This window comes from Sesamum indicum, linkage group LG5 (genome assembly GCF_000512975.1).
Source record: "Sesamum indicum cultivar Zhongzhi No. 13 linkage group LG5, S_indicum_v1.0, whole genome shotgun sequence".
NCBI classification, from domain to species: Eukaryota; Viridiplantae; Streptophyta; class Magnoliopsida; order Lamiales; family Pedaliaceae; genus Sesamum; species Sesamum indicum.
The window spans coordinates 10,619,961-10,646,180 of NC_026149.1; the positions used below are offsets into that span (position 1 = coordinate 10,619,961).

Below are 26,220 nucleotides of genomic sequence, written 5' to 3' on the forward strand. Positions count from 1 at the left end.
GAAAAGGCTTTGCTCACATTAGGATAGGGCTCCATCATAAGAATTTGACTCCGTAGGAGTCATTCAGCCCCATTAGGAACTGCATAAGTTGATCTGAGATCTTGATATCCGTATTTTCCCTTGCTGCAGTACATGTGCAAGTACATGTGCAATTTGGAGTAGGTGTAACGCAGGCTAATTTGTCCCATAACCTTTTTAATTTTGAAAAATATGTAGAGAGATTCGAAGAACCTTGTGACAATGATGCAAGTTCCCTCTTTAGCCTATACTCCATTGGACCATTGCTTTGTCCATATCTGTTTTCAAGTTCAGTCCATAGTTCTTTTGATGTTTTTGTGTATATGAAGCTCTCCACTATATCTCTTGAAATTGAATTCAAGATCCATGAGGTAACCATGCTGTCTACCTTAATCCACTGCTCGAATTCCTTTGTATTTCTTTCTGGTATTTCGTCATCTTTACTTATGAAACTCATCTTCATTTTGGCTGTCAAAGCCAATTTTATTGATCTCCTCCATGATAAGAAATTTGAGCCGTCCAAGAGGGTAGTGACTAAACTCAATCCAGGATTGTCACTGGGATGCAGTTTGAGGGTATCAAGATCTTCTACCATTCTTGATTTTCTTTACGAATCTTGTGGTCAAGATGGAAGCGCAGTAGATTTTCTTTGTTTGAACTAATCAGAGACCATTAAAATTGGCTCTAGTACCATGTAAAAACTTGAATGAAAAGGATAAAGAAAGGTGTAGAAATCATTATTGAAAGTTGGAGATTGAATTCTTGAAGAAAACTGTATAACATGCAGAAGATATTTCAGCTTTGTTTCTTGCTTCTTCTGTAGGTAGCTGTTATATAAACGTTTATATATAATTTCAAGATGTAACTTCCATAACTGTCATACTTGCCACTAATAAAAACATTACAGCAATGAAATAACACTCGCGACTTGTATTTTACTGCTACAACTTAATAAAGTCGCATATACTACTAATACAGGCGCGAACCCCTTTTTGCGTTTCTTCATCTAATTTGCAAGTTTGTTGCTCGTTTGACAGAAGAAGAAGAAGTTCATACTCTGCAGCAATGTTGTGTTCTTCTTGATGTATTTTAACATCCTTAGTAAAAAGTATTGTCAAATTTCAATAAACGCAAAATGATTGAACTTGCAAGAAAGGTATACATGATTAATTTTTCAGTTTTGAGTATCAATTTTAATTTCATCACTACTTTAAGTTTTTCAATTTCAATCAAAAACTGGAGTTGTATATAAAGAATTTTGTAAAGATGATTGATTACAATACAAAAATATGTACAGATTGATAAACTCTTTAATTAATTTTCATAAATACGGTCTCTTTTTTTTTTTAGAAAATAATTTATTGTTTTGTTGTATTCATAGCTAGCATCAATATATACATTTCTTTCTAAAAATGTTTTCTGTCTAATTATTACAATAATATGAAGTAAAGACAGACCAACAAATAAGAAATTAACAAGAAAATATTATGAGAAAAAGACAGAACGTAACATTCGAGGCTTCTGCTACACCCTGTCGAGCTTTGTTGTTTGAAACACTCATACATCCACACACAACATTTACTCATACTCTGTCACTCAATCGCTCACACTTCAGATTTGCTCACGCCTTTTCTCCCTCAACACACTGACTGCAAAACACTGTTCAAGTCCCTAAAGTACTCTGCTCAGAGAGCCCTAGGAACGTTACATCTGATTCCTTCGTTAGCCAAGAAATGGCGGAAAACTCCATAAATGTAAAATGAATTCTATCCAGGCAACTCCATTATTCCTTTTCTCAAGCATTTGATTCTTTCTTTTTCCTTCTTTAATTCTTTTTTCTTTTAATGATTTGTTAATTCGTCATCATTGTACAATTTGCCAACAAAATTCTTCAAGAACATACACTAAAGATTTTGGCCAGATTATTTCATCCGACTTGTGAAGATTCCAGTGATGTGCTATCGCCAGATCCCACCTCTTGTGCTCTGCCGGCAAGATTAATGGAGCCTCATGTACAGATTTGATTATTTTTCTTTTTGTTTCTCTAATTTATTTTTAATTAATTTCTTTTCCTGTCAAAGGTTAAAAAAATAAATATTTAATTTTTGAATATAGTAGGAAATTTTTTTCCATAATTAGGATTCAAAAAGAAATTCAACTTTGTTATTTGATAAATGTTTTAAACTAAATTCATGTGGAACCCATTCTTGAGGCTATAGAAATCATGCTCAAGAAAGCTTATCTTTTTCTTTTACCTTATTTTTTGATATATTTTCTTACCATGACCAGTAGCTGTAGTGACTAAACTCATATTTGAAAACACTAATTATGATACCTTAAATTAAGCACAAAATGGGATGAAGAGAAAGTGCAATAGCAGTGGTGATGACCTGGCCTATGCTCCAACCAAACTTGATTGTACCTGTTTTCTTTTCTTTCTTTTTTAATGAAGATGAGATACTCTTTTGAACAAACTTAAATAATTTATGCTTTTATTTTAAATAAATAAATCATAAATTAAACCAAACAAAAAATCAAAACTTCAAAAAAAAAAAAAAAGTAGCTAAGACCGCATTAAGAATTTAATAACAATTTAACCAACCAGCTACAAATAATAAACTTAAATAATGGCAAGCCCAAAAAATATTTAAAATACAGTATTAAAAATTAACAATGAGTTTTAGTGAATTGTTGTAAACTTTTTAGAGTTTCAAAAGTATAAAAAATATTGAATAGTTAAGCTACAAAAATAAAATAAAACTTCTATGTCATATATTATTTAAAAAAAAAAGAAGTGGCTCGATTAGGTCCGCCCGCTAACTCGACCCAGGGTTAGGAGGTCCTAGGTCATTGGGCTGAGCCTATCCCAAATATTGATACTTCAAATCAGCGCAAGATTGGCCTGCATTGGACCAACCAACTTTTCTGATTGGGTCAATCACATCCTAGGTTGAGTCCCTTTTGAGCTCGACTCTTTAGGCATCCTGATCAGCGACTTGAAACCATGTGTTTAGTCCTTGACCATTGAATCAGCATTAGTTTGTTGGAAGTTTCTCAATTACAAGATATAATGTGAAATTCCTATGACCAATAAAACTAAAATAATAATAATTCTTTATTTTTGGGACGCAAGCTAGGTTTACATATCCAAATCATTTGAAGATTAGAAATCCGTTTGCTATTATGATTTAAAGATTTCAAGTACTGAAGCAATCTTTATCCCATCTTATTAATTTTTATTCTAAAATTTAATTATTTTCTTGGTAATTTTTGATTTGTTCTTTAATCTATGTATAACACTTTGTTTGTAGAAAGCTTATGGAGTCATTTTATTTATCTCTAGCCCCACGCACTAAAAAAAGGAAACAAGATTAGATATTAGTGTGCAATCACGTGCATTTTTGCTATTATGCACTTTTACGTTTCTTTATCTAAAAATTATGATATTAAAATTTATAAAAGGCAAAATATCACTTTTGGTCCTACTAGATAGGGACGTTCTCACTTGTAGTCCCACGCTTTACGTGTTAAACACCTTTAGTCCCAAAATCCTATTTTTTTAACAGAAATGGTCCCATTCCGTTAACAACTAACATAAATGGCACGTGACATTAGTCAACTGGGCAAAATATCACTTTTGGTCCCACAAGATAGGGCCCTTCTCACTTGCAGTCCCACGCTTTAAGTGTTCAACACCTTTAGTCCCAAAACTTTATTCTTTTAATAGAAATGGTCATGTTCTGTTAACAACTAGCGAAAAAAACAGAAGACCATGCTTGTATTTAGTTTTTGGAGGGAAAAAAAGACGCAAAAAAAATATTTTTTTCCTATTTATATATGTGAATAACCCACAAATACCACACAATATTTTTATCTTTTTTTTCATCACTTAATCTTGAGAGCAATAGGCTAAAAGATATCACAAACATCTCAAAATACCTCAAATATTATGTGATGTTTTAAGGAACAAAATGTTGCATTGTACTGTAAGACTTTTGGGGGGAATGTTTTGGCACATTTTGGATTTTTAAAGTGGTAGTATTTGACAGATTTTAAACATGCAAAGTTGCACTTTATAGCACATTTCATTAATGATCAAAATCAGTGGATTTCATTATATTTTCTATTTTTTTGCAATTTAGTGCTTTTGTGCAATTTTAGTTTCCGTTATTATTGCTTTCAGAATTTATGCTTACACATTTAAACACAACATAAACTATAATTACTTGAAAGGGCATCTCCATTAGTCCTTTTACACATAATTCACCATTACTAAAAGGTGATCTAGTAATATATAAGAACATCCTTTTACAAATAATTCACCATTACAATAGCATTAATTATTTGGAGTATTTTGAGAACATCAATTTTGGCCTATTGCTCTCAAGATTAAGTCATGAAAAAAAGATGAAAATGTTGTGTGGTGTTTGTGGATTATTTACATATATAAAAGCAAAAAAATATTTTTTTGGCGCCTTTTTTTCCCTCCAAAAAGTGAACACAAGCCTGGTCTTTATTTTTTTCGCCAGCTGTCAGTTGACTAACAGCACGTGACAACTGACATGCCGTTTTCGTTAGTTGTTAATGAAACAGGACTATTTCTACTAAAAAAATAGGATTTTGGGACTAAAGGTGTTGAACATGTAAAGCGTGGGACTGCGAGAGAAGGGCCCTATCTAGTGGGAACAAAAGTGATATTTTGCCCAGTTGACTAACGGCACGTGACTTGTCAGTTGCTAACGGAATAGGACCATTTCTGTTATAAAATAGAGTTTTGGGACTAAAGGTGTTGAACGCGTAAAGCGTGGGACTGCCAGTGAGAATGACCCTATCTAGTGGGACCAAAAATGATCTTTTTCTTTATAAAATAAACTCATCTATTGTACTAACATACATATGTATGGTAGGTTGAAGTAGGGGAAAGGGACATGTATCACACAATTGTACAAGAAAATGAAGACAAGTTGGCCGTAAGGGTGAAGAAAGTTCCTCTCCAACAAGACGTGGACCCTCTACCGAAAATTATTGAGACAATAAAAATCCAACCAAGATACAAGTTATCCCTACAGGAAGGACTAGAGGGTTGGATATTACAAAAGAGAAAGCGCAAGGCCTCAAATGCAAGTGATAAAGTAATAATTGTTCAATACTTTACCGAAATAATCTCTAAATTTATGAGTTATGCAAAACTAATGTAATATAACTAACATTCTTCAACCAAATTTTCATGTAATAATACTATATTTATGATAGAGTCTCTCAAAACTTTCGCTCTTTAAGGAGGTTGCAACTTTTATACTCTATAGTTGTCGGAGGAATGATCTAGTGCAGGAACAGGTTAATTCAAAGTCCATAAATTCATTTTATCTTTGACCAAAATTTATGTGGATATATATTAGAATACAAAAATTAATGAACAACTCCCTTTTCTCAAGTAGAATTAATGAGATCAAGTAACTACCAAAACGTTGTTTTGTAATTGAATGTACTTGTATATTTTTCAAAACATTCAAGGAAAAACCAATTTGGAAACAAGATCACTAAAAATATGCAAAGTAAGAAGCCTTATCATTTAGTTCAACGATACTTACATGTCCACTTTTATATGTGCATGTGAAAATTAAGATAAGTATAATATGCAAAATAAAAGGCATGAAAATATGTAGAAAATATGTTGTCTTAATACTTAGAATTTACAGGACAACAATGCGTATAGTTGAAAAGAGTAGATGTGTTTTATGCTAGCCCGTCACACATGGACTATGAATTAAAAAGATAAGCAACATATAAACATTGGCGAAAGAACTTGATTGAATCCATTCGATATCCCTTTTCGGTTTGCTTTCATAATCAAATTCCAAAATACACTCGGTGGGTTCGAGGCAATTCTAGGGCCCAACGGGCTTGTGGGCCCAGGGCCCAGGGCATGACCAAATAGTATGAAAACAAATTACCAAGTTGAGTCGAAAGCTAAGTATATGGGAGACAAACTGGAATGCATGTGGGGAGCCACCTCTTGAACATGCAGGACAAAATGCTACATGCATGGGAATCACCTCTAGAATCTTGATACATAACGACCAATCATGGGATAAGTCACTCCACATTGAGGATGTCACATTTTTATGAATGGTGATTGTAATATCACATTCCATATACATTAGAAACTAATAAGATAAGCAACATATAAGCATTGGGCAAAGAAAAACTATAATGTATTCATTTGCAATCCCTTTTCGGCATAATGCCATAACTGAATTTTAGAATGCACATGGTGACTATGGAGGCAATTATTATATCCAACGGGCTCACGGGCCCAGGGCGTGACATGTTCCATAGAAATATTTGATCATTGTGTTTAACAAATTGGAAATGATGCTTTAAAAAATACGAAAGATGTTTTGTAGAGGAAATAATACAACAAATACATGAACAGAAGATATTGAAACTTTTCATTATTCATTTGACCATAAGACGTTGCATAAAAGAAAAATGTATTCAAGTGGAAAATAAATTGATTTTTTTGTGAATGATGCAAACACTTAGTTTATAATTCTAAAGCCAACCAAATATATTGTATGTAGCTTATTTTCATTGTGAGTCATTTCCGTAATCTCAATGGTAATTGAAATATAAATCACCAGGAGAAGAATCATTATAGAGGAAAAAATCTTAATTTTCTTGATATCTCTTAGATTGTGCATGCAAATTGGTGATACTGTTGGAAGATCTGTGAAGATTTTTGTGAGTAAAGATTCTAAAGACTCTAATATTTTATTGTATTTATAAGGTAATAGTAATAAGCTTTATTTACTGAGACGTGATTGAACACTCATCATTAATTATTAGTGCCTAGGCCACTTCTATCTAGGCAGGGGATTAGGCAAGATCAGTTCCCATTTATTGATGATAGGGAAAAAGATATCAAAACTTTTGAGTGGATAGATCATTTGAGTGGCATGGATATCTCACTCCCATGAAATATGTAATTTATCTTTCTGTCACACGCTTCATTTGTTAGGAGGTCCACCACATTATCCCTTTCTCTGTAAGTGTACAAAAAATTACATTTCAAACTTCTTTATATAGCATGAATTTAAGCTAAAATATGCCGCAACCACTAGTTGCCTCTATGTTGTGACTTTGTCAGTAAAGAAATATTTTTAGCATCGATTTCTATCTAGATTCTTTTGAAAGCATATTCTTCAACCTATTTAAAACATTAATAAAATGGTCATTTGATAATGTAAATACTCAAAACTACAAATACTACATCTCCTTGGTTATTATGCACAACTTTGCATGCTCCCACCTCTTAGGATTCTCTTAAGCCGCCCTATGGCAGGAAGTTCGTGTGGTAAGTGAATCCATGTGTCATCAACATTTGAATCACTTATCCTTTGTTGTCTTTTAAATACACTTGCTTTGGCAACAACTATAACTGGTGATGCACCCTCAAGATGATCGTTTAAGCTCAAAAACAATGACCGAGGTGTTTGGATTGTTTCATGTCGTCCCAGCAAATTATAGAACAAGCTACGATACAAGGATATCTATATGTCCCTCAGTCAAGGATGTTGTTGTCGGCTTCCGTTAATGATGAACTATCATTATCGCCAAATCCACTATTAGAAGCTACAACTGGAAAAAACTAACAAGGAATTCCAACACCTTCGCACTTTAAAACTTCAAAAGAACATATGTGCAATGGTCTTAATATGGGAACAACACTAGCAATTAAATGCCACTGCTATCGTTTGTTGACCTGCAATCAGTCATTCAGCAATTGCCATGAAAATGTTGATATTGAATGTATAATAGTAGGTTGTTGGAAACTATAATAAATGTTGAAGAACCGTTGCATCACAAACTAAATGCAAAGGGACATAAATTAAAAGATCCCTATCATATGAGGGCCGCTAAACCACTTGTCTGTAGAATTCCCATTTAGCATTACCGCGACATAAAATGTTTGTTTTAGAAAAGAGTTTACATGGGTTTACTAGTATGTCATTTTTGCATTTATACCATCATCTCACCAATGGTTATAACTATTAGAATTGACATATATGACATCACCCTGATTCAAAAACCACTGTACTGCATAGCCTTATCCAAAATCAGCCCGTATTTGGTATATCATGGAACCCACCACCGTCTATATGAATTTTTTTTGTGGTCATTGAATCGTCTTAGCTTCCCGACAACCACTTTTATAGTATCTTTACCACCCTATGTGCATGCCCAAATAGAGTTGTTTCAATATTGTCACTCTCTAAGTTGGCCACTTTAGATTTTGGTCACTAACACCTTCATCACAAATTGCATCATCACCATGCTACATGGATATAGTATTGTTCTTGACGCATAATGACATGTTGCACCACCATTTATATCTGCAGGTAGTGATCGATGCATTGCCGCCTTTCTTACATGATATCTTTCATTCCAAATCCACTTGAAATACTTCATGATAGCGGTCCTCTACCTAGTATTATAAATTGCTCTTTCAACTTGCAACAGCTCCAATCTTGGTCATGGGTTATTTCTTTATTGACAGACTTCAGTGCTAACTAAACCTTTGTAAAAGTTTGAATTTCTCTTCAACTTGTTATGAAGTGATTAAAAATCAAGCATACTGAGATGCTACTTTATCTCATGCTTAGTGTAAAGTATTACTAGCTTATCTACATGAGCAAATTTGAAAGGAAAATAAGTTACATTGATCAAATTTCCTTTGTTGGATTATATTATTTGTATAGTGTAATTTGGATCTATATATCAACAAAAATTGGTTACGTTTAAAGTTTAAAAAATGTAATTATAAGTAAGATATCCTGATTGGGAGTTTTTAAAGAAAATATAGTTTGGATATGAAAAAAGTTGGCAAATTGAGAAAAGATGTATAGAACACTAAATAGACAGATGGATCAGAGAGCCGAGACCAGAAATACTAAAAGTAACATTTATTGTCCTATGTATGAAAAACGACATACCAAGAGATCCAATTTTGTGCCAAGTAGGATAATGTAAGGGGATTAACGCCTTCTAAATCATTGCATGGAAAACCAATGTTGTGAACTAAAAGACTTATTACAAAAAAAATAATATGTATGGTGATGAAGAGAGAATATATAATAGTTGCAACAATTAATACCTTATCGGGCTTCCAAACATGAAAGAATTAGAAACTTTTTTATCAAAAAATCACAGTAAATAAGAAAAATTGTATATAATTATGAAAGATACCCTAATTAATGTCTTCTCTTCTCCATTAATATAATTAAAGATATTATACCATGAGCCATGGTAGTTAGTACTCTAAGTTGAGGTCGCAATCTTTTCTTGTGGTTTTATTTTTTTTCAATTTTAATTTTATTTATTTATTTACTATTCTTTTTCCTTCTGTCGTACTCTTTTCATTACCACAAAATATTTTCACATTTGCGATATTTTATTTTCTCCACAATACCCTCAAACGTTTATATTTTCTCGAAAAGAAAGTTGGCCAAGTAGATATCAAAATCTGGGATGTTCTCCCCAAGTTTCAAATTATAAGGAGAAAGTTGACAAAATTATAATTAATCAAATGTTCAGTTTGGAGTCAAAGAGATGCTATAAGCATTTGGTTTCTTAATCATATTATCATCATTCAACAATCAATTATAATGGATATTGAGGTATGAAATGTGTTCAACGATTTTTTTCCTCTATTTTTTTGTTCATTGTGCATAGAGAATTCATATTCTTGCAGCCCAAAAATAAAGAATTACTATTATTTTTGTTTTATTGATCATAGGAATCTTACATTATATCTTGTAATTGAAAAAGTTTCACCAAACTAATGTTAATTCAATGGTCATGGACTAAACACATGGTGGCTAGTCGCTGATCAAGATGCCTAAAGAGTCAGCCTCAAGAGGGACTCAACCTAGGATTTGATTGACCCAATAAAGAAAAATTGGTTGGTTCAATCTAGGCCAATCCTCGGCTAATTTCAAGTATCAATACTTGGGATAGGCCCAGTCCAATGACCTAGGACCTCCTAACCCTGGGTCGAGTTAGTGGGCCGATCTAATAGAGCCACTTCTTTTTTTTTTTTTTTAATAATACATGACATATAAGTTTTATTTTATTTTTGTAGCTTAACTATTCTATATTTTTTATACTTTTGAAACTCTAAAAAGTTTTACCTTTATTCCTCTACTTCTATATTAGTACAACAATTCACTAAAATTCATTTTTAGTTTTTTAAATCTTTCTTGGGCTTGGCATTATTTAAGTTTATTATTCATAGCTAGTTCGTTAAATTGTTAATAAGTTCTTTATGTGGTCTTAGCTACTTCTTTTTGTAGTTTTGATTGTTTGGTTTAATTTATAATTTATTTATTTAAAATAAAAGCATAAATTATTTAAGTTTGTTCAACAAGTATCTCATCTTCATTTAAAAAAAGAAAAAAGAAAATAGGCACAATCAGGTTTGGTTTGAGCCTAGGCCAGGTCATCACCACTGCTATTCCACTTTCTCTTCATCCCCCATTTTGTGTATGAATTTGGGTCAGATGAAATAATCTGGCCAAAATATTTAGTGTATGTTCTTGAAGAATTCTATTGGCAAATTATACGACAATGACGAATTAACAAATCAATTCAGTAAAAAAAATTAAAGAAGGAAAAAGAAAGAATCAAATGCTTGAGAAAAGGAATAATAGAGTTGCCTGCATAAAATTCATCTTACATTTATAGAGTTTTCCGCCATTTTTTGGCTACCGAAGGAATCAGACGTAAAGTTCCTAGTGCTCTCTCAGCGTAGTACTTTATGGACTTGAACAATGTTCTGTAGTGAGCTTGTTAAGGGAGAAAAGGCATGAGCAAATGTGAAATGTGAGTGGTTGAGTGAGAGAGTGTGAGTAAATGTTGTGTGCTTAAGTGTCAGTGTTTCAAACAACAAACTCGACAGGGGGTAGCAGAAGCCTCGAAAGTTACGTTCTGTTTGAAGGATTGCGTGATCTGTTTGTAAGCTGTTACTAAAAAATATACATTTTTAAATAATTATTAAGTATTTGAAATATTGTTCTCAATTTATTCTATTTCTAATGATTATGTAATTGTATCTTAATTTGAAATATTACCTTAATATTATTATTTTTGACATTATTTTGTAAATAATATTATTATTGGGATTATTGGTCTAATTTTGTGATTATTCACTTTCTTATGTAAAAATGTTATTGTTGGGGATATTTTCTAATGTTGCGATAATTCACATTGTTATGTAAATAATGTTATTATTGGGAATATTAGCTTATCTTTTGTGATTATTGACATTATTCTGTAAAAATATTATTCTTGGAAAAATTGGTCTAATTTTTTTATTATTGACATCATTATGTAAAAATGTTATTTTTTTTCCGGTAAACTATGTAAAAAAATGTTATTATTATTAGGAATATTGGTGTAACATTTGTGATTATTTACATTACTATTTAAAAATATTATTATTGGAAATATTGATCTAATTTTTATGATATTTTACATTATTATTTAAATAATATTATTATTGGGATTAATTATTGGTCTAATTTTTGTGATTGTTTACATTATGATGTAAAAATTATTTTATTGGAAGTATTGGTCCAATATTTTTTATTATTTACATTATTATTTGAATAACTTTACTATTGGGATTATATATTGGTCTAAATTTTTTTGGTTATTTACATTATGATGTAAAAAATTAGCCTATTTATAAAAAAAATTGCACATGTATACAATAAATTCCGCAAAAAAATTAAGCAATATAATGTAATACACATAAGAATTGCATAAAGGGAAAAATAGGCCTCATTTGGCTTCAATTTTCAAATTCGAAGGAGACTAATAATTAATCTCTTTCTTTCATATGATTTGACCAATTGTAACTTCTTGATTTGAATATTTGAAGTATTTATTGAACGAAAATTTCTATTTATTGAAATTAGTTAGTGCATATCTTCATATAGAATATTACAGTAAATTTTACAAATAATTACACTATACAATTACTAAATTACACAATAATTACATAAATTACACAACTGTACGATTAATTTTGAAAAGTTATACAAAATTTCTATAATCGCAGATTACATAAAATAAATTTCTATAATTGCAGAAATTCTTATACAGCTAAATATTTCTATAATTGCAAAACTTACATAAAATAATTTTTTTTACAGAATTTTTTTAAAAATAACAAAAAATTGACAGAGAATTTTTAAAAATCACCCAAAATTAAGAGAAAATTATTAAAATAACCAAAAATATACAAAAATTTGGAGAATTACATAAAATTTATAAGTTTTTTTTAAGATTGTTAAAAATTTATAGAAAATTATTAAAATTACCAAAAATTATGAAATTTTTTAAAATTTCAGAATCTATAAAATTTTTTAAAGATTACAGGAAAACTAAAATGTTTTTTTTTTAAATTGCCGAAAGTTTTTTAAAATGTTTTATTTTACACCAATAAATTAAGTAGATAAAAAATATAGGAAAAATCGTCCCAAATATGTTAATGATCAGAAAAAGTAGACTATAAATTAATTAAGGTCATTGGGAATAGATAATGGTACGAATTAAATTGATACATGTTCAAAAGATCAAATATATATATAACATTGTTAGTCTTAGTAGATGTAAGTAACATCTTATACTGTTGTATTGGATCGTCTAATCAGACCGTTAAAATTTTTATCAAACCATTGGATAGTATTAAATCGATAAAATACTGCATTCTATGAAGTTTTTGTGACATTTTTGTTATACGGATACTAAGATATCGTATTTGATACACAATCAATGAGGTTAAAAAAATGATGGAACTGTCAATCAGACAATTTGATTTTGGATCAGACCAATAGATATGTTCACATATGAAAAGTATTGTTATGAGTTCAAATTTGGTATTAATCAGGGTCCCCGATATTGAGACATTGCAATCGGGAAGTGAACGAGCAATCTATGGGCATATTTAGGGACGATTTTTGGAACACATTTAGAAAGTTTATTTAATAATTTCATAAAAAGATATTTTATACATTTAGGAACAGTTTTATTTAAATTTCATATTTTGCAACGGTCAAATATTAAATAACTGTTCCTATGTTTGATTTTTCCTCCAGTTTTCTTTTGACGCAAAATTAAATTTGTTGGAACTTATTTTGGAACGGTCAAAATGAATTAATCGTTCCTATATTTTAATTTTTCCTCTTTTTTATAGGACATTGTAATCCTCATCAAAGCTATCATTAGACTCATCATCAAATTTAAAGATCCTCAATCGGGATGTACCTGCTCCTTGTTAATTAGCCATAGAAAGCTCAACACGTAATTGTATACCATTTGGGTCATGCAAGTCATAATTATGATTGTCCGTCGCAATTTGTGGAGTAAGTATTGTCTCAACCTCCTGAAGCGCAATGTCGGTCCATCGAGATTCAGATTATATACGGCTATTTTTTCCCATTTGATACGGTTTTCTCATATTGTATCTCATTAGATGAAAATATTATTTAATTTTTGTCCTCACATCTATTTGCCATCCCATGATGAATTTAGCCTTTAGCAATCTCACGTGCATTTTCATTTATATTTTGTCAATTATTAGCCAAAACTGCACTTGAGACTACAGTTGAGAAACTTATCAACTCACGAGATGCAATGTGAGAAAATTGCAATAAATGGAACTAAATTGAAAAGGGCCCTTACGGGACAAAAGGTGCAATTTTTTCTGTAGAGTTACGTTACTTTGTGTGCCGCCCAATTTAGTACAATAGAGACACTACTTGTAAACCAATCTTAAAGGACCTTTAGTTTACCATAAAAGATAAATATTAGTTATAGTTATTAAATACACTAGGCAGAATCACACTATTGGGATATAAGTTTATCCAGAAACTGATAAGTTATATAAACAAGTTTTTGGAACAAAATTATTATTCCAAAAGCCTCACTATTTCAACTTTGACCCATTCAGTCTTATTAGATATTATCACAAACAATATAGGTAACCCCTAGGATCCACCATTTGGTTAAATCTAACTTCATGATATTAGCTATTGCTAGGACAAGATAATTGATTAATATGCATTCTTTTTCTTTTCTTTTTTTATTCTTGGATATGAAAATCATATAATACATGTAAGTAATAATTCAACCCCCTCAGTGTTGTAGCGATCATTTCTTGCCAATTGATGTGTAAGACTGTTTGCTTGTTGGTGGAATGAAAAACCACTGCTAATGTCTTGATATCTTCAGAAATTGGTCCTAGTGATAAGGAGACCAATTCAACAACCTTAAGCTTATCGATGATGGATAAGCAATCACCTTCAATAAGAACACTCCTGCAGCGTTTCCACTGCTTCCTTTGCTTCCAAGATGGTCTTGTGTAGTAGGAAAAGAGAAATTTTTCATCCACCCTACTAAGCAGATGTCTTCAGAGTTTTTTACAATAACCCCTATACCCATAAATGATAGTTCTTGAGAATTTACACCATCAAAATGAACTTTTACTGAATCAGTAGGTGGAGGATACCACTGATTTGTTTGAGGTTGATCCCATATTGTACTAAGACTCTGGTAACAATTCATGAAGTTGGGAATGATGAGGGAAGTTGCATAATTACTAAAATACCCTCATACTTTCAAGCATTTTTTTATGTTTCTATGCCTAATTACGTGGGGCCCAACATGTCACGAAAAGCAGCGGCGGCAGCAGGCGGCAACAGGCTTTTCAGGAGGTGACGTGGCTCAATTCTATTGGAGCCACGTGTCGTATACACAGTGGGTACCGTATAGCCTCATTTATGATTATTCAAATACGTTTTTTATCTCATCATTTTACCGCCATTTCGTGATCTCGTTCGATCTCATTTTTATCTTTTCGACCCCTCTTTCCTAACTTAACATTGGAGGGCCATTGCCGAGGGTTACTCGACTAGCCTCACGTTCGCTTTGTTCTCAGGATCTACTAACAGGTACATCAAAAGAAGGATTCAGCGACCCGACTTAGCGATCCGATCCTGATTTCGCGCGACCTACAGCATTTGGCGCCGTTTGTGGGAAACTGAGAACGAACTAGAAATGGAAGGGTCATCTCGATGAGATCAATAGATGGAAGAAACCCAAGGGAGAGAGGAGGGGCGGATGATACAGATGACGAAAGAAGAATTGCAGCGAATGATCGAAGAGGCAAGCAGAAAGGCCATTGTGGAATACGAGCGTAGAACGGTAACCCCAGCTAGAGAAGGGGTCAGGAGACAATTATTCCAGGAAATAGAAATGGAGCAAAGGAGAGAGGTCTCGAGGGTGCCTGAAAAAGGCCCTGAAAGAACCTTATCAAATGAGGTGACTAGCAAAAGAACGGTCACCAGACAACCGGGCATATCACGAGCGGATGTGGACAACGTTAGCAAGCATATCGAGAAGATGGGAAAGCAGATAGAGGAGCTGAAAAAAAGGGGAGAGATCGTGTCGCAAAATAGGAACTCACCTTTTACTAATCGGATCCTGCTGGAGGTGGTGGATAGTAGCTTTCGGTTCCCGGATCTTCCCAAGTACGATGGGAGCAAGGATCCTAGGGAACATGTGGCTGCATTTGATCTGGTCATGAACCTATACGGTCAGACTGATCCGATCAAAGCGAAGCTATTCGTGACTCCTCTGAAGGGCAAGGCTCAGGAATGGTTCACGAGCCTGGGTAGTGGAATAATTGATTCTTATGAGCAATTAATTCATAAATTTTCTTTTCATTTTTCCAGCAAAAGAAAAGCGAAGAGGTCAGCCACTCACCTCTTCACGATCAGACAAAGGGAGGACGAGACGCTGAAGTCTTTGATGGGGAGATTTAATGACGAAGTGTTGGAGGTCCAGGACTTATGAATTGACATGATGGTGAGCATTTTAATACATGGTTTGAAGAAAGGCCTGTTCGCATCGGCGCTGGCTCAAGATCCACCAACGGGAATAGAGCAATTAATGGAAATGGCACAAAAATACATTGATGAGGAGGAGATGAATGCCATGAAGGACAATGAATGGACAAGGGATCTGGGGCGATCGAAGGGAGAGCGATCAAGAGATGGGAAGCAGCAATCTGAAAAAGATCGAGAGCGAAAAGGACCATACCACCTCGATATCATAGGTACACTACCTTAACTACGACCAGAGAAAGAGTGATGACGATGGTGGAGAAGGAAGGCCTCCTGCAGTGGCCAGGTAAGATACATGATACACCTGCGAAGAAAAATTTCACAAGTATTGCAGGTTCCATAAAGACAAAGGCTATAACACGGAGGACTGCTACCAGTTGAGGGACGAGATTGAACGATTGATAAGACAGGGCTATTTGAAGCATTTGATCGATAAGAGGACTGAAGCAGGTGACGGTAGTAGGTCGCGGAGCTGTGAGCGGCACCCAAAGGACGAGGCAGGAAAGAGTATAGCTCGGGATAATGCACCCACGAAGGGTGTTATTCATACTATCTCGGGTGGACCGACAAAGGGAGACTCGATGAGAGCAAGAAAGAAGTATGCAAGGGAGAGCAGGATCAAGTATGGGGAACAAATGATGCATGTAGAGAAGCAGGAACATATCGTCTTTGGAGATGAAGACTTGAGTCCGGATGTTCTCGATCAGAATGACCCCATGGTCATTAAGATGGACATTGCCAACTATCAGGTACATAAAGTGTTGATAAATAATGGCAGTTCTATTGACATTATTTTCAGTGATGTTCTCAGAAAAATGGACTTGGGGAATGTAAAGCTGAAACCAGTTCGAACACCTTTGGTCGGGTTTGGAGGGAGTGAGGTCATGCCTAAAGGTGTGATCAATCTACCAGTTTCATTGGGAGAAGAACCCAGAAGGAAGACGTGCATGGTTCAATTTTTGGTGGTCGACAGCCCATTTTCATATAACGTGGTATTAGGGCGACTGGGATTGAATAAGTTTATGGCTATGGTATCTACGTACCATTTGAAGATGAAGTTCCCCAAAATACAAGGAATAGGAGAGGTGCCAGACAGTATTATAACTTGGCCATTAAACAGGGAGAGACAGCAAAAAAAGAGAAGAGGAAGGAGGAGATGAGCCAGAGTGAGAAGGTAAAGCGGGGAAAAATGGAAAGAATTGAACCATCAGAGGAGTACAAGAAAGTGGAATTAATTTCAGGAGATTTCCAAAAGACGACCTGCATTGGGTCGCAGATGACGGCGGAGATGGAAACGTTGATGATCGTCTTCTTGAGGAGCAATAACGACCTATTTGCATGGAGCCCCTCTAATTTTCAAGGTATAGATCCTGAGGTAATTGTACACAGACTGAATATTGATCCGCAGGTCAAACCAGTGAAACAGAATAAGAGGATGTTCGGGGTCGAGAGGAACAAGATCATCGAAGAGGAAGTGAACAAGTTGTTGCAAGCCAGGTTCGTAAGGGAGATTCAATACACGACCTAGCTCTCAAACATGGTCATTGTTCCAAAAGCCGCTGGAAAATGGAGAATGTGCACGGACTTTATCGATCTTAACAAAGCGTGCCCGAAGGACCCGTACCCGCTTCCAAGGATCGATCTGCTAGTTGACTCAACTGCAGGGTGCATGTTGTTTAGTATGATGGACGCGTACCAGGGTTACCACCAAATTTTTATGGCGAAGGAAGATGCAGAAAAAACCGCATTCGTGACTGAAAAAGGAGTCTACTGCTACAATCTGATGCCCTTCGGATTGAAGAACACGGGTGCGACCTACCAGAGGCTGGTGAATCGAATGTTTAAGGACCACATTGGAAGCTTGATGGAGGTGTATGTAGATGAAATGTTGGTAAAAAACAAGCAAGAATGTGATCATGTGATGCACCTGCGAACAGCTTTTAGCATCATGCGATCCTATGGCATGAAGTTGAATCCATCTAAATGTACCTTTGGGGTGCGAGGGGGTAAGTTTTGGCGCTATATGGTTAGCGAGCGGGGCATAGAGGCCAATCCTAAAAAGATAAGGTGATCATGCAGTTGGGATCGCCAAAATCGATAAAGGAGGTGCAGCAGTTGACGGAGAAGGTCGCCTCACTAAATCGCTTTATAGCCAAGTCAGCTGAACGCAATTTACCTTTCTTTAAGGTTCTGCGAAAAGTAAATAATTTCGAGTGGAATGACGAGTGCAAAAAAGCTCTTCAAAAGCTAAAATTGTATTTGACTACCCCCCACTACTCTCTAATCCCATGATTGGGGAAAAATTGTATGTATATTTAGCTGTCTCAGATAACGCGCTTAGCTCGGTGCTGGTTCGTGAAGAAGATGGAAAGCAAAGCCCAGTTTACTACGTGAGCAAAATGTTGCAAGGGGCAAAGAAGAAGTATATCCAGATCGAGAAATTGGCGTTAGCTTTGGTTACAACGGCGAGGAAGTTGCGACCTTACTTCCAGTCTCATCCTATTGTTGTGTTAACTAACCATCCACTAAAGCAGGTTATGTCGAGACCGGATACGTCCGGCAGGATGGTCAAGTGGGCAGTTGAGCTGGGAGAATTTGACATAGAATTCCAGACAAGGAGTGCAGTCAAAGCGCAAGTGTTTGCTGATTTCCTGATCGAGCTCGTGGGCGAGCAGTAAGAAAAAGATGAGAGATGGCTGCTACATGTGGATGGGTCGTCGAATTCAAAGAATGGGGGAGCCAGAATTTACTTGCAGGGCCCGGATGGTGTTGAGATCGAGATCGCTATCAGGCTTAATTTTCTGGCGACCAACAATGAAGCTGAATATGAAGCCTTAATTCAAGGATTGCAAACAGCATGGGACGAAGGTATAAGACAAGGAGATGTTTATACGGACTCACAACTGGTCGCGATGCAGGTAAAGGGTACTTATGAGACGCGAGAGTGGTCCATGACTCAATATTTTGGTGAAGGTGAAGGAAATGATGAAAACATTTGATAGATGTACGATCAACCAGATCCAGAAGGATTAAAACGCACGAGAAGATGCGCTATCAAAATTCGGATCCTTGGTAGAAGGAGTTAAGGAGAGAAAGATCACTGTGATGGTAAAATCACAACTAGTAATAGATGAGAAGGTGGTCCACGCAGTCGAAGTAACAGATTCGTGGAAAACACCTTTCGTTCGATACCTGAAACAGGGGGAACGTCCTAGCGATGCGATCGCTGCAAAGAGGCTACAATTCAAGGCTAATTGTTTCCAGATGCTTGGAGACGATCTATACAAGAGAACTCCGGAGGGTATCTTATTGATTGGATGGTGAGAGGTCGTAGTATGTTATGAAAGAAATACATGAAGGCAGCTGCGGAAACCATTCAGGGGGAAGATCGTTGGCCTAGAAGATCCTCAGGCAAGGCTACTTTTGGCCTACTATGGTGGAAGATGCGAAGGAGTTTGCCAAAAAATGTGAAAGTTGCCAGAAGTATGTGGGATTATTGCATTAGCCTGTGACCCCATTAGATCCATTGAGGGTCGCATGCCCTTTTGATCAATGGGGGATAGATATTGTTGGTCTGTTTCCTCAGGTAGTGGCCCAAAAAAAATTCTTAATTGTTGCGGCCGAATACTTTTCCAAGTGGGTCGAAGCTGAAGCTTTCGCAAAAATCTCTGAAAAAGAGGTAATCAATTTCATTTGGAAAAATATTATTTGCAGGTTAGGGATCCCACGAATTTTGGTATCAGATAACGGAACTCAGTTCCAAGGCAAGAAGATCGTGGTAGGGAGCTGAAAATTCAACAGAACTTCACAGCGGTTGGGAATCCTCAAGCGAATGGGCAGTCACGAACCGAACATTATTGCAGTATTTGAAGACCAGGCTAGAAGGAGCAAAAGGAGCATGGGTCGAAGAATTGCCTGGAGTGCTCTGGGCATATCGAACGACCCCACGAACAGCCACTGGTGAGACACCCTTTTGTTTGGTTTATGGCAATAAGGCTGTTATACCTACGGAAATAGGGGAAGAGACTGCTCGAGTTGCCCATTATGAAGCAGAAAGAAATTCTCAAGAACGATTATTTGACCTTACAGTGATTGAAGAAAGTAGAGATCGCGCGTATCCAAAGATCTTGAGATACAAGAGTATGATGACCAGGAATTATAATCGAAGAATGCGACCCAGGAGTTTTCAAGTTGGCGACTTGGTATTGAAGAAAGCGGAAGTGTCAAAACATGTTGGAAAGCTCAATCCAACATGGGAAGGTCCATACAAGGTAGTGGAGATCAGACGGAAAGGAACCTACATTCTGCAAGATTTAGAAGGGAAGAATTTGCCGCGACCTTGGAATGTGCATAATCTGAAGAAATTTTATGCTTAGATGTATGTAAGCTACCTAGTAAGGTCTTACCTGAAAAAGGCTTGTAATTGTCTGAAAGAGACGTCTTAAAAAGACAACGCAATAAAGTCTGAAGAAGACGACCTGAAAAAGGTCATTTTGCATCTATAAGTTCTGTTTTGTTCTTTCAAAGCTAACCTTAAAAGGAAAAGGTTCACAAGCAATCTAAAAAAGATTGCAGGATTTCTAACCTGAAAAAGGTTTATAAGCGATCTGAAAAAGATTGCAGGACTTCTAACCTGAAAAAGGTTCATAAGTGATCTACGAAAGATTGCAGGATTTCTAACCTGAAAAAGTTTCATAAGCGATCTGAGAAAGATTGCAGGACTTCTAACCTGAAAAAGGTTCATAAGCGATCTGCGAAAGATTGCAGGATTTCTAACCTGAAAAAGGTTCATAAGCGATCTGAAAAAGATTGCAGGATTTCTAACCTGAAAAAGGTTCATAAGCGATCTGAGAAAGATTACAGGACTTCTAACCTGAAAAAGGTTCATAAGCGATCTGAGAAAGATTGCAGTATTTCTAACCTATAAAAGGTTTGTTAAGTAGTGATTTGGAGAATATTGCTGGATTTGATAGTTAAAAAGGGGGGTCTGCCAAACGACCCAGAAAGTTGCGTCGAACATACGCGATTAGAGGAACTAGGAGATAGCAAATGAAGCAAAAAAGGTCATTTTGATTAATAGTTCAATTGTTACTATACAAGAAGGAGGATTCTTACTATTACATCCAAAGAGTTCAAAAAGAAATACACAACTGAACAGTTTACAAAAACAATGTCCACAAATAACATTCAGACAAGTTTGGGAGATGGCAGCTCGTCCATTAGAGGAGCAAATTCTGGAAATTCATCACTGGGTGGTGGTTCGCTAGGATATGGCTCCATGTTCCTATCCAAACCCACATCCAATTGCTCCAGGTCGAAATCTGGATTGAGTCCGCCAAGCTTTTGGATCTGGCCTTGACATTTTTCAAACCCCTCAATCATGAACTCGGAGGCTTGGTTCTCCACGGCTTCTTTGAAGGTCTTGGATTTGAGTAAGTCACGAGCCCCTTCATACCGTGTTTGCCCTAGGAGGGCTTGATGCTCAAAACTTTGAAGGTACTAGGACTGACCTTCGTGTAGTCCCTGTTCTCTGCCAGATTCAAACGCAGCTTTGCGATCGTTGTGGGCAGCAGATCTTAATTCTTCTAAAGTTCTTTTGGTGGTTTCCAGCTCTAAAGTGAGTTCTGCCATACTCCTTACCTCCGATTGTAGGGACTCGATCAAAGTTTGCTGCTCGAGGATTTTCTTGTCATGGTCTAGCGTCCTAGAATTAGCAGCAATCTTTTCATGGCGCTACACAGAGCATTGGAGAGAGAGATTGTGAGAAAAAGCCATCACCTGTCAAGGAAAGAGGGGATTATCTCACAAGAAACTTACCGAGTTTATGAAATATTGAAATCATTGTTTACCTGGGCAATGTTGTGTGCCAAGTGCTCTTCAATGGAAGTATGGGAGGCCTGGGCTACGATGATTTGGTCGCGTTCGAGGCAAGCCGCCTTGTATATCTCCCAGGAGTCCTGGCCAGCTAGTGTTCGCAAGACGCTCCTATTTTTTGATATTTTCCAGTCGGGCACCCACTTTTCACCTGACATTTCAGCGATCCGAATTGGAGGAGATCGCTCGTCCCTTGTGCGCTGCCACACCTCCTATGAGGTTAAAAACTTCTGACGGCTGACGGGCTCGGCAGCTCGGTCGGCAGCAAGTTTGGCCTCTAATCGGCTTTGTCGGTCGGATTTGGAAGAGAGCTCGCTACCACTTTTACTCCGGCTCTCTGTAGGCTCGGGGGTTGTTGCACGTCCTTTTCCGTTGCTTCTTTTTCTCTTCAAACCTTGTTCCTCAGAGACCTCTACTATCTCCATATCCGGGGAAAGCTGTTCGGTAGGGGCGGAAGGTTGTTCAGAAGTGTCGGGAATAGCAGACGAGGGCACAGTAGTTTCGTCCTCTTTGCCTTTGCCCTTCCGAATGGCAGCAGCGCGAGCTAATTCACGATCAACAAAGGGAGGCAATGTTCCCTTTTTGGCCCGGGATTTGTTTGCGAACCTAGCAAGCATGATTGTGGATTCTGTTTAAGAACAGGTTAACAGGATATTTTTTCTTAAAAAAAATGGGGGAGGGGGAGGCAGGGGAAAAAATAATGGAAGTTAAAATCACCTAAGGAGCCCTTGATAGGAATAGGGGCTGGGGAGAGGCCCTCGAGCTTTAACACTTTCTCTTGCAGCAAGACCTTTGGAAGATACCAGAATATGGTGGTATAGTTGATGAGGTCGCTGTCGAGCCCCTCCCCATATGTTTTTGGTTTAGGTTTTTTATTTACGCCAATCAAGGTGAAAATTCCAGGAATGGCCAAGAGGAGGACATATGAAGAAAAACCTATCTCGCCAAGGACCCACGTTTGATGTCAAATCATCTAAATAACGGCAATCCTTGTGGGTGGTCAGATAGAACGATCCGGTTTCGCCTGACCTTTTGGAGGCAGTAATATTATAAAGGGACCAGAAGTTGTCAAAAGTGGGAGGAAGATCAAGGTATTTCATCACGGTATTGAATAGAAGGATATGGCTTATGGAATTTGGGGACAGCTGCATTGGACAAACATCTAACCTCGTGAGAATATCGTTTACTTCACGAGGTAGAGGAAAACGCAACCCTGCGTCTAAGTGGGGAAGGGATATGGCATAACAATCCTCGGGAGGTTGATGCATCCGATTAAAGGATCGAGAAAGGATAATCTCATATCTATCAGGGATGAAATGCTTTCTTTTTATTTGTACAACAGGCATTTTGATTGTGCTAGCTATTGCTAACCATGGCTTATGTTGCATCATTTCAGAATATTTTTGAAGTATTGGAACATCGTCTGAGTCAGCAGTTTCTTCAGGAGTGTCAGATGGGGAAGCAGGAAGGGAGGAAGTAGGGTCGTGAGATGTACCAGTGAACTCCCTTGGGGAGGTCGCGGACGACCCCGACATGGAACTCGAATCTGAGCCCGATGAAGATGCGGACTAGGAATCAGAAAGGATCCTAGACTTAGTCCTAGAAGACATGCTACTATAAAAGCGGAAATAAAAGGGTTTTAGTAGTACCTGAAGGAAAGGAAGGGAGCTCGTAGGGGGAGATCGAAAGCAATTAACTGTAAGGTGCGGTCAATGATGTTCAAATGAAGGACCATATATAGGGGAATATCTGAAGCAGCGCGCTTCTTCACACCTTACGGGAAGGAGACACGTGTACTCTGATGAAAGGCTCCGATTCTCGCACCTGACAGACGCCTGTTCACTTTCCTTAGTGTCATTAATGACACTAAGAGAAGTGGGGGAGTAATGATGAGGGAAATTGCATAATTACTAAAATACCCTCATACTTTCAAGCATTTTGTTTATGTTTCTATGGCTAATTACGTGGGGCACAACATGTCAGGAAAAGCAGCAGCGGCAGCAGGCCTTTCAGGAGGTGACGTGGCTCAATTCCATTGGAGCCACGTGTCGTATACACAGTGGGTACCGTACAGCTATAAATAGCCTCATTTATGATTATTCAAATATGTTTTTTATCTCATCATTTTACCGCCATTTCGTGATCTCGTTCGATCTCATTTTTATCTTTTCGACCCCTCTTTTCTAACATAAGCATCGGAGGGCCATCGCCGAGGGCTACTCGGCTAGCCTCATGTTTGCTTTGTTCTCAGGATCTACTAACAGGTAGTTTGAAAGAAGGATTCAGCAACCCGACTTAGCGATCCGACCCTGCGATCCGATCTTGATTTCACGCGACCTACATCAGGGAAGATGGATTGTTGACTGATGTATTATCTCCATAGGATGAGAGCTTGATGACTCCATCAAACACTTGTTGTGGTGATTTAGTTATTCCAACAAATAGTAACAAATGAATCAGCTTCTAAATGCCGAAGTGATATAGCGGAACTTGGTACTAGTTGGCACAGTTTAGATAAGGGGCTAAAATAATTCGATGAGTTATAAGTGACAATGCCTAGATTTGCCTGAAAAATGTGTACGTTAAGACACATAGTTCAGTGTACTATAAGTGACAAAAGATCTGGGGCATACCATTGGGTCTGGGTGATTTCAATGAAGACTTTTGTGAGATAGCTTCTATAATCTCCTTCTCTTTGTAGGGTTCTTTGAACGGTCATTTCATCTCCATTGATACCTTACGTTCGCCAGTGTTTACTACCTCGTCAATGATCGTTCGAGAGGGGTGTGCCAACGTAAATAATTCATTGAAAAAATTGATAATGATGCTCTCAATCTGCTCTTTTTCTTTACACCACGTAGACTCATCATTTTGCAGTCAATCAATCTTGTTCAGTTGATGCCTATGAGATGCTTTCAAATGAAATAGCCTTGTGTCTCAATCATCCTCTTTCAACCAATCTTCTTTGCCTCTTTATTTCTAGATGATCTCATCTTCCATAAGACATCTCTCAATTTCCTCTCAACATTTTTTCAGCATTTTCAGTCAACGGTCAAGACTCTAGAAATTTAATCCTTTCTTCAAGCTCTTTAATCATACATTTCAAGTGTCCAAATGACCACTTGCTCTATCTAGCCAGTTACATCCTACAATTTTAGACTCACTAAGTCGATGTTTAATGTTAAAAGAGGTACAAACAACCTTCCCACTATCAGAAATGATTTTCACACACTCGTCTGCCTTCAACCACATTGCCCCAGAGTACCGCACCTTATAGCAGTTGTCGTGAAAATTTTTGATTTAGAGTCATACTTATATTAAAGGAGCATGGTCGGACATGAGAATCGGGATGACATCTACTTTTGATTTGATCCGGTAGACCACCTTGGGTTTGCACATGTACAATCCAAACGAGCCATGACATTGTTGGAATGAATGACAAAAAGCCAGTTAGATTGGTTGTTAGGCATTCTCCAATATTTATCGAATAACATTATATTGATGAACACGGTAAGAGTTCATCAAGTTGGCAGTGTATTTTATTGTGTTTTCCACTGAAATTGAATGGGGTTTTCAATATCACAACTAAATGCCTCGAAAGGTGAAACTCATGGAGGGGCGGTTGTTGTAAACACTAGGGACTGAGTTAGGCTTAGTGGTGATCATGTTAGTAATAGGGTTTATGTAACCTAGCATGATCGAAATAGTGATTTCAATTATTGTTGGACAATTTTGATTACGTATTTTGATCAATAAAATCTTTTATGTGACATTAAATGGGATCCATGTCTATTGGGTGAAACATAAAATTTATATTATCTCATAATTGGATTATGAATACTCAAATAAAGAACAAAATGATAATCAAGAATGAAACTTACCATTCTGGTTGGACAATCTCTTCTAGTTGATGATGAGAAAGAGTGATGGAATCATAGAGCATTAGAAATAGGCGATTTGGATCCATTAGCTTTGAAAACCTTTTGTGAGAAGGAGAAAGACCATAATTATTTTGTAGGTCAAAATGAGCTTATCATTTGCACATTGGATTGGATCTAGTGTGATATTTGTAAGTCACTAAAACATACAAAATCAGTATGGGGCTCACAAGTCTAGTTCCGTTTGATGAGGTCAAAGAATTAGACTCGAAGTGGTGAACCAAACTGATCACCTTTTGATAGGATCGAGAAGGTATGTTGTAAACCCATAAAAAACAATAGGGAAGAACGTCCATTTCTTAGTTAAGTTATTTACAGTTTAATATTTTTTTAAAATTTATGTTTACATCATTAAATTTCTAAGTACCCACATGGGACAATTATTTGTCATAGCTTCAAGTATAAGAAAAGATTTTTCA

General features: G+C 36.4%; 2 protein-coding genes across 2 annotated transcripts; one reads left to right on the forward strand and one right to left on the reverse strand.

The window, feature by feature from the left end:
• LOC105162368 lies at window positions 35-613 on the reverse strand. Its single transcript, XM_011080369.1, has 2 exons — window positions 232-613; window positions 35-123 (listed from the first exon to the last, which is right to left on the reverse strand). Exons 1-2 carry the CDS (start codon window positions 611-613, stop codon window positions 35-37), a joined length of 471 nt encoding a protein of 156 aa, XP_011078671.1.
• On the forward strand, window positions 15,214-17,517 carry LOC110012032. The gene is made up of 5 exons (XM_020694116.1): window positions 15,214-15,743; window positions 15,819-15,924; window positions 15,979-16,201; window positions 16,302-17,020; window positions 17,110-17,517. Exons 1-5 carry the CDS (start codon window positions 15,214-15,216, stop codon window positions 17,515-17,517), a joined length of 1,986 nt encoding a protein of 661 aa, XP_020549775.1.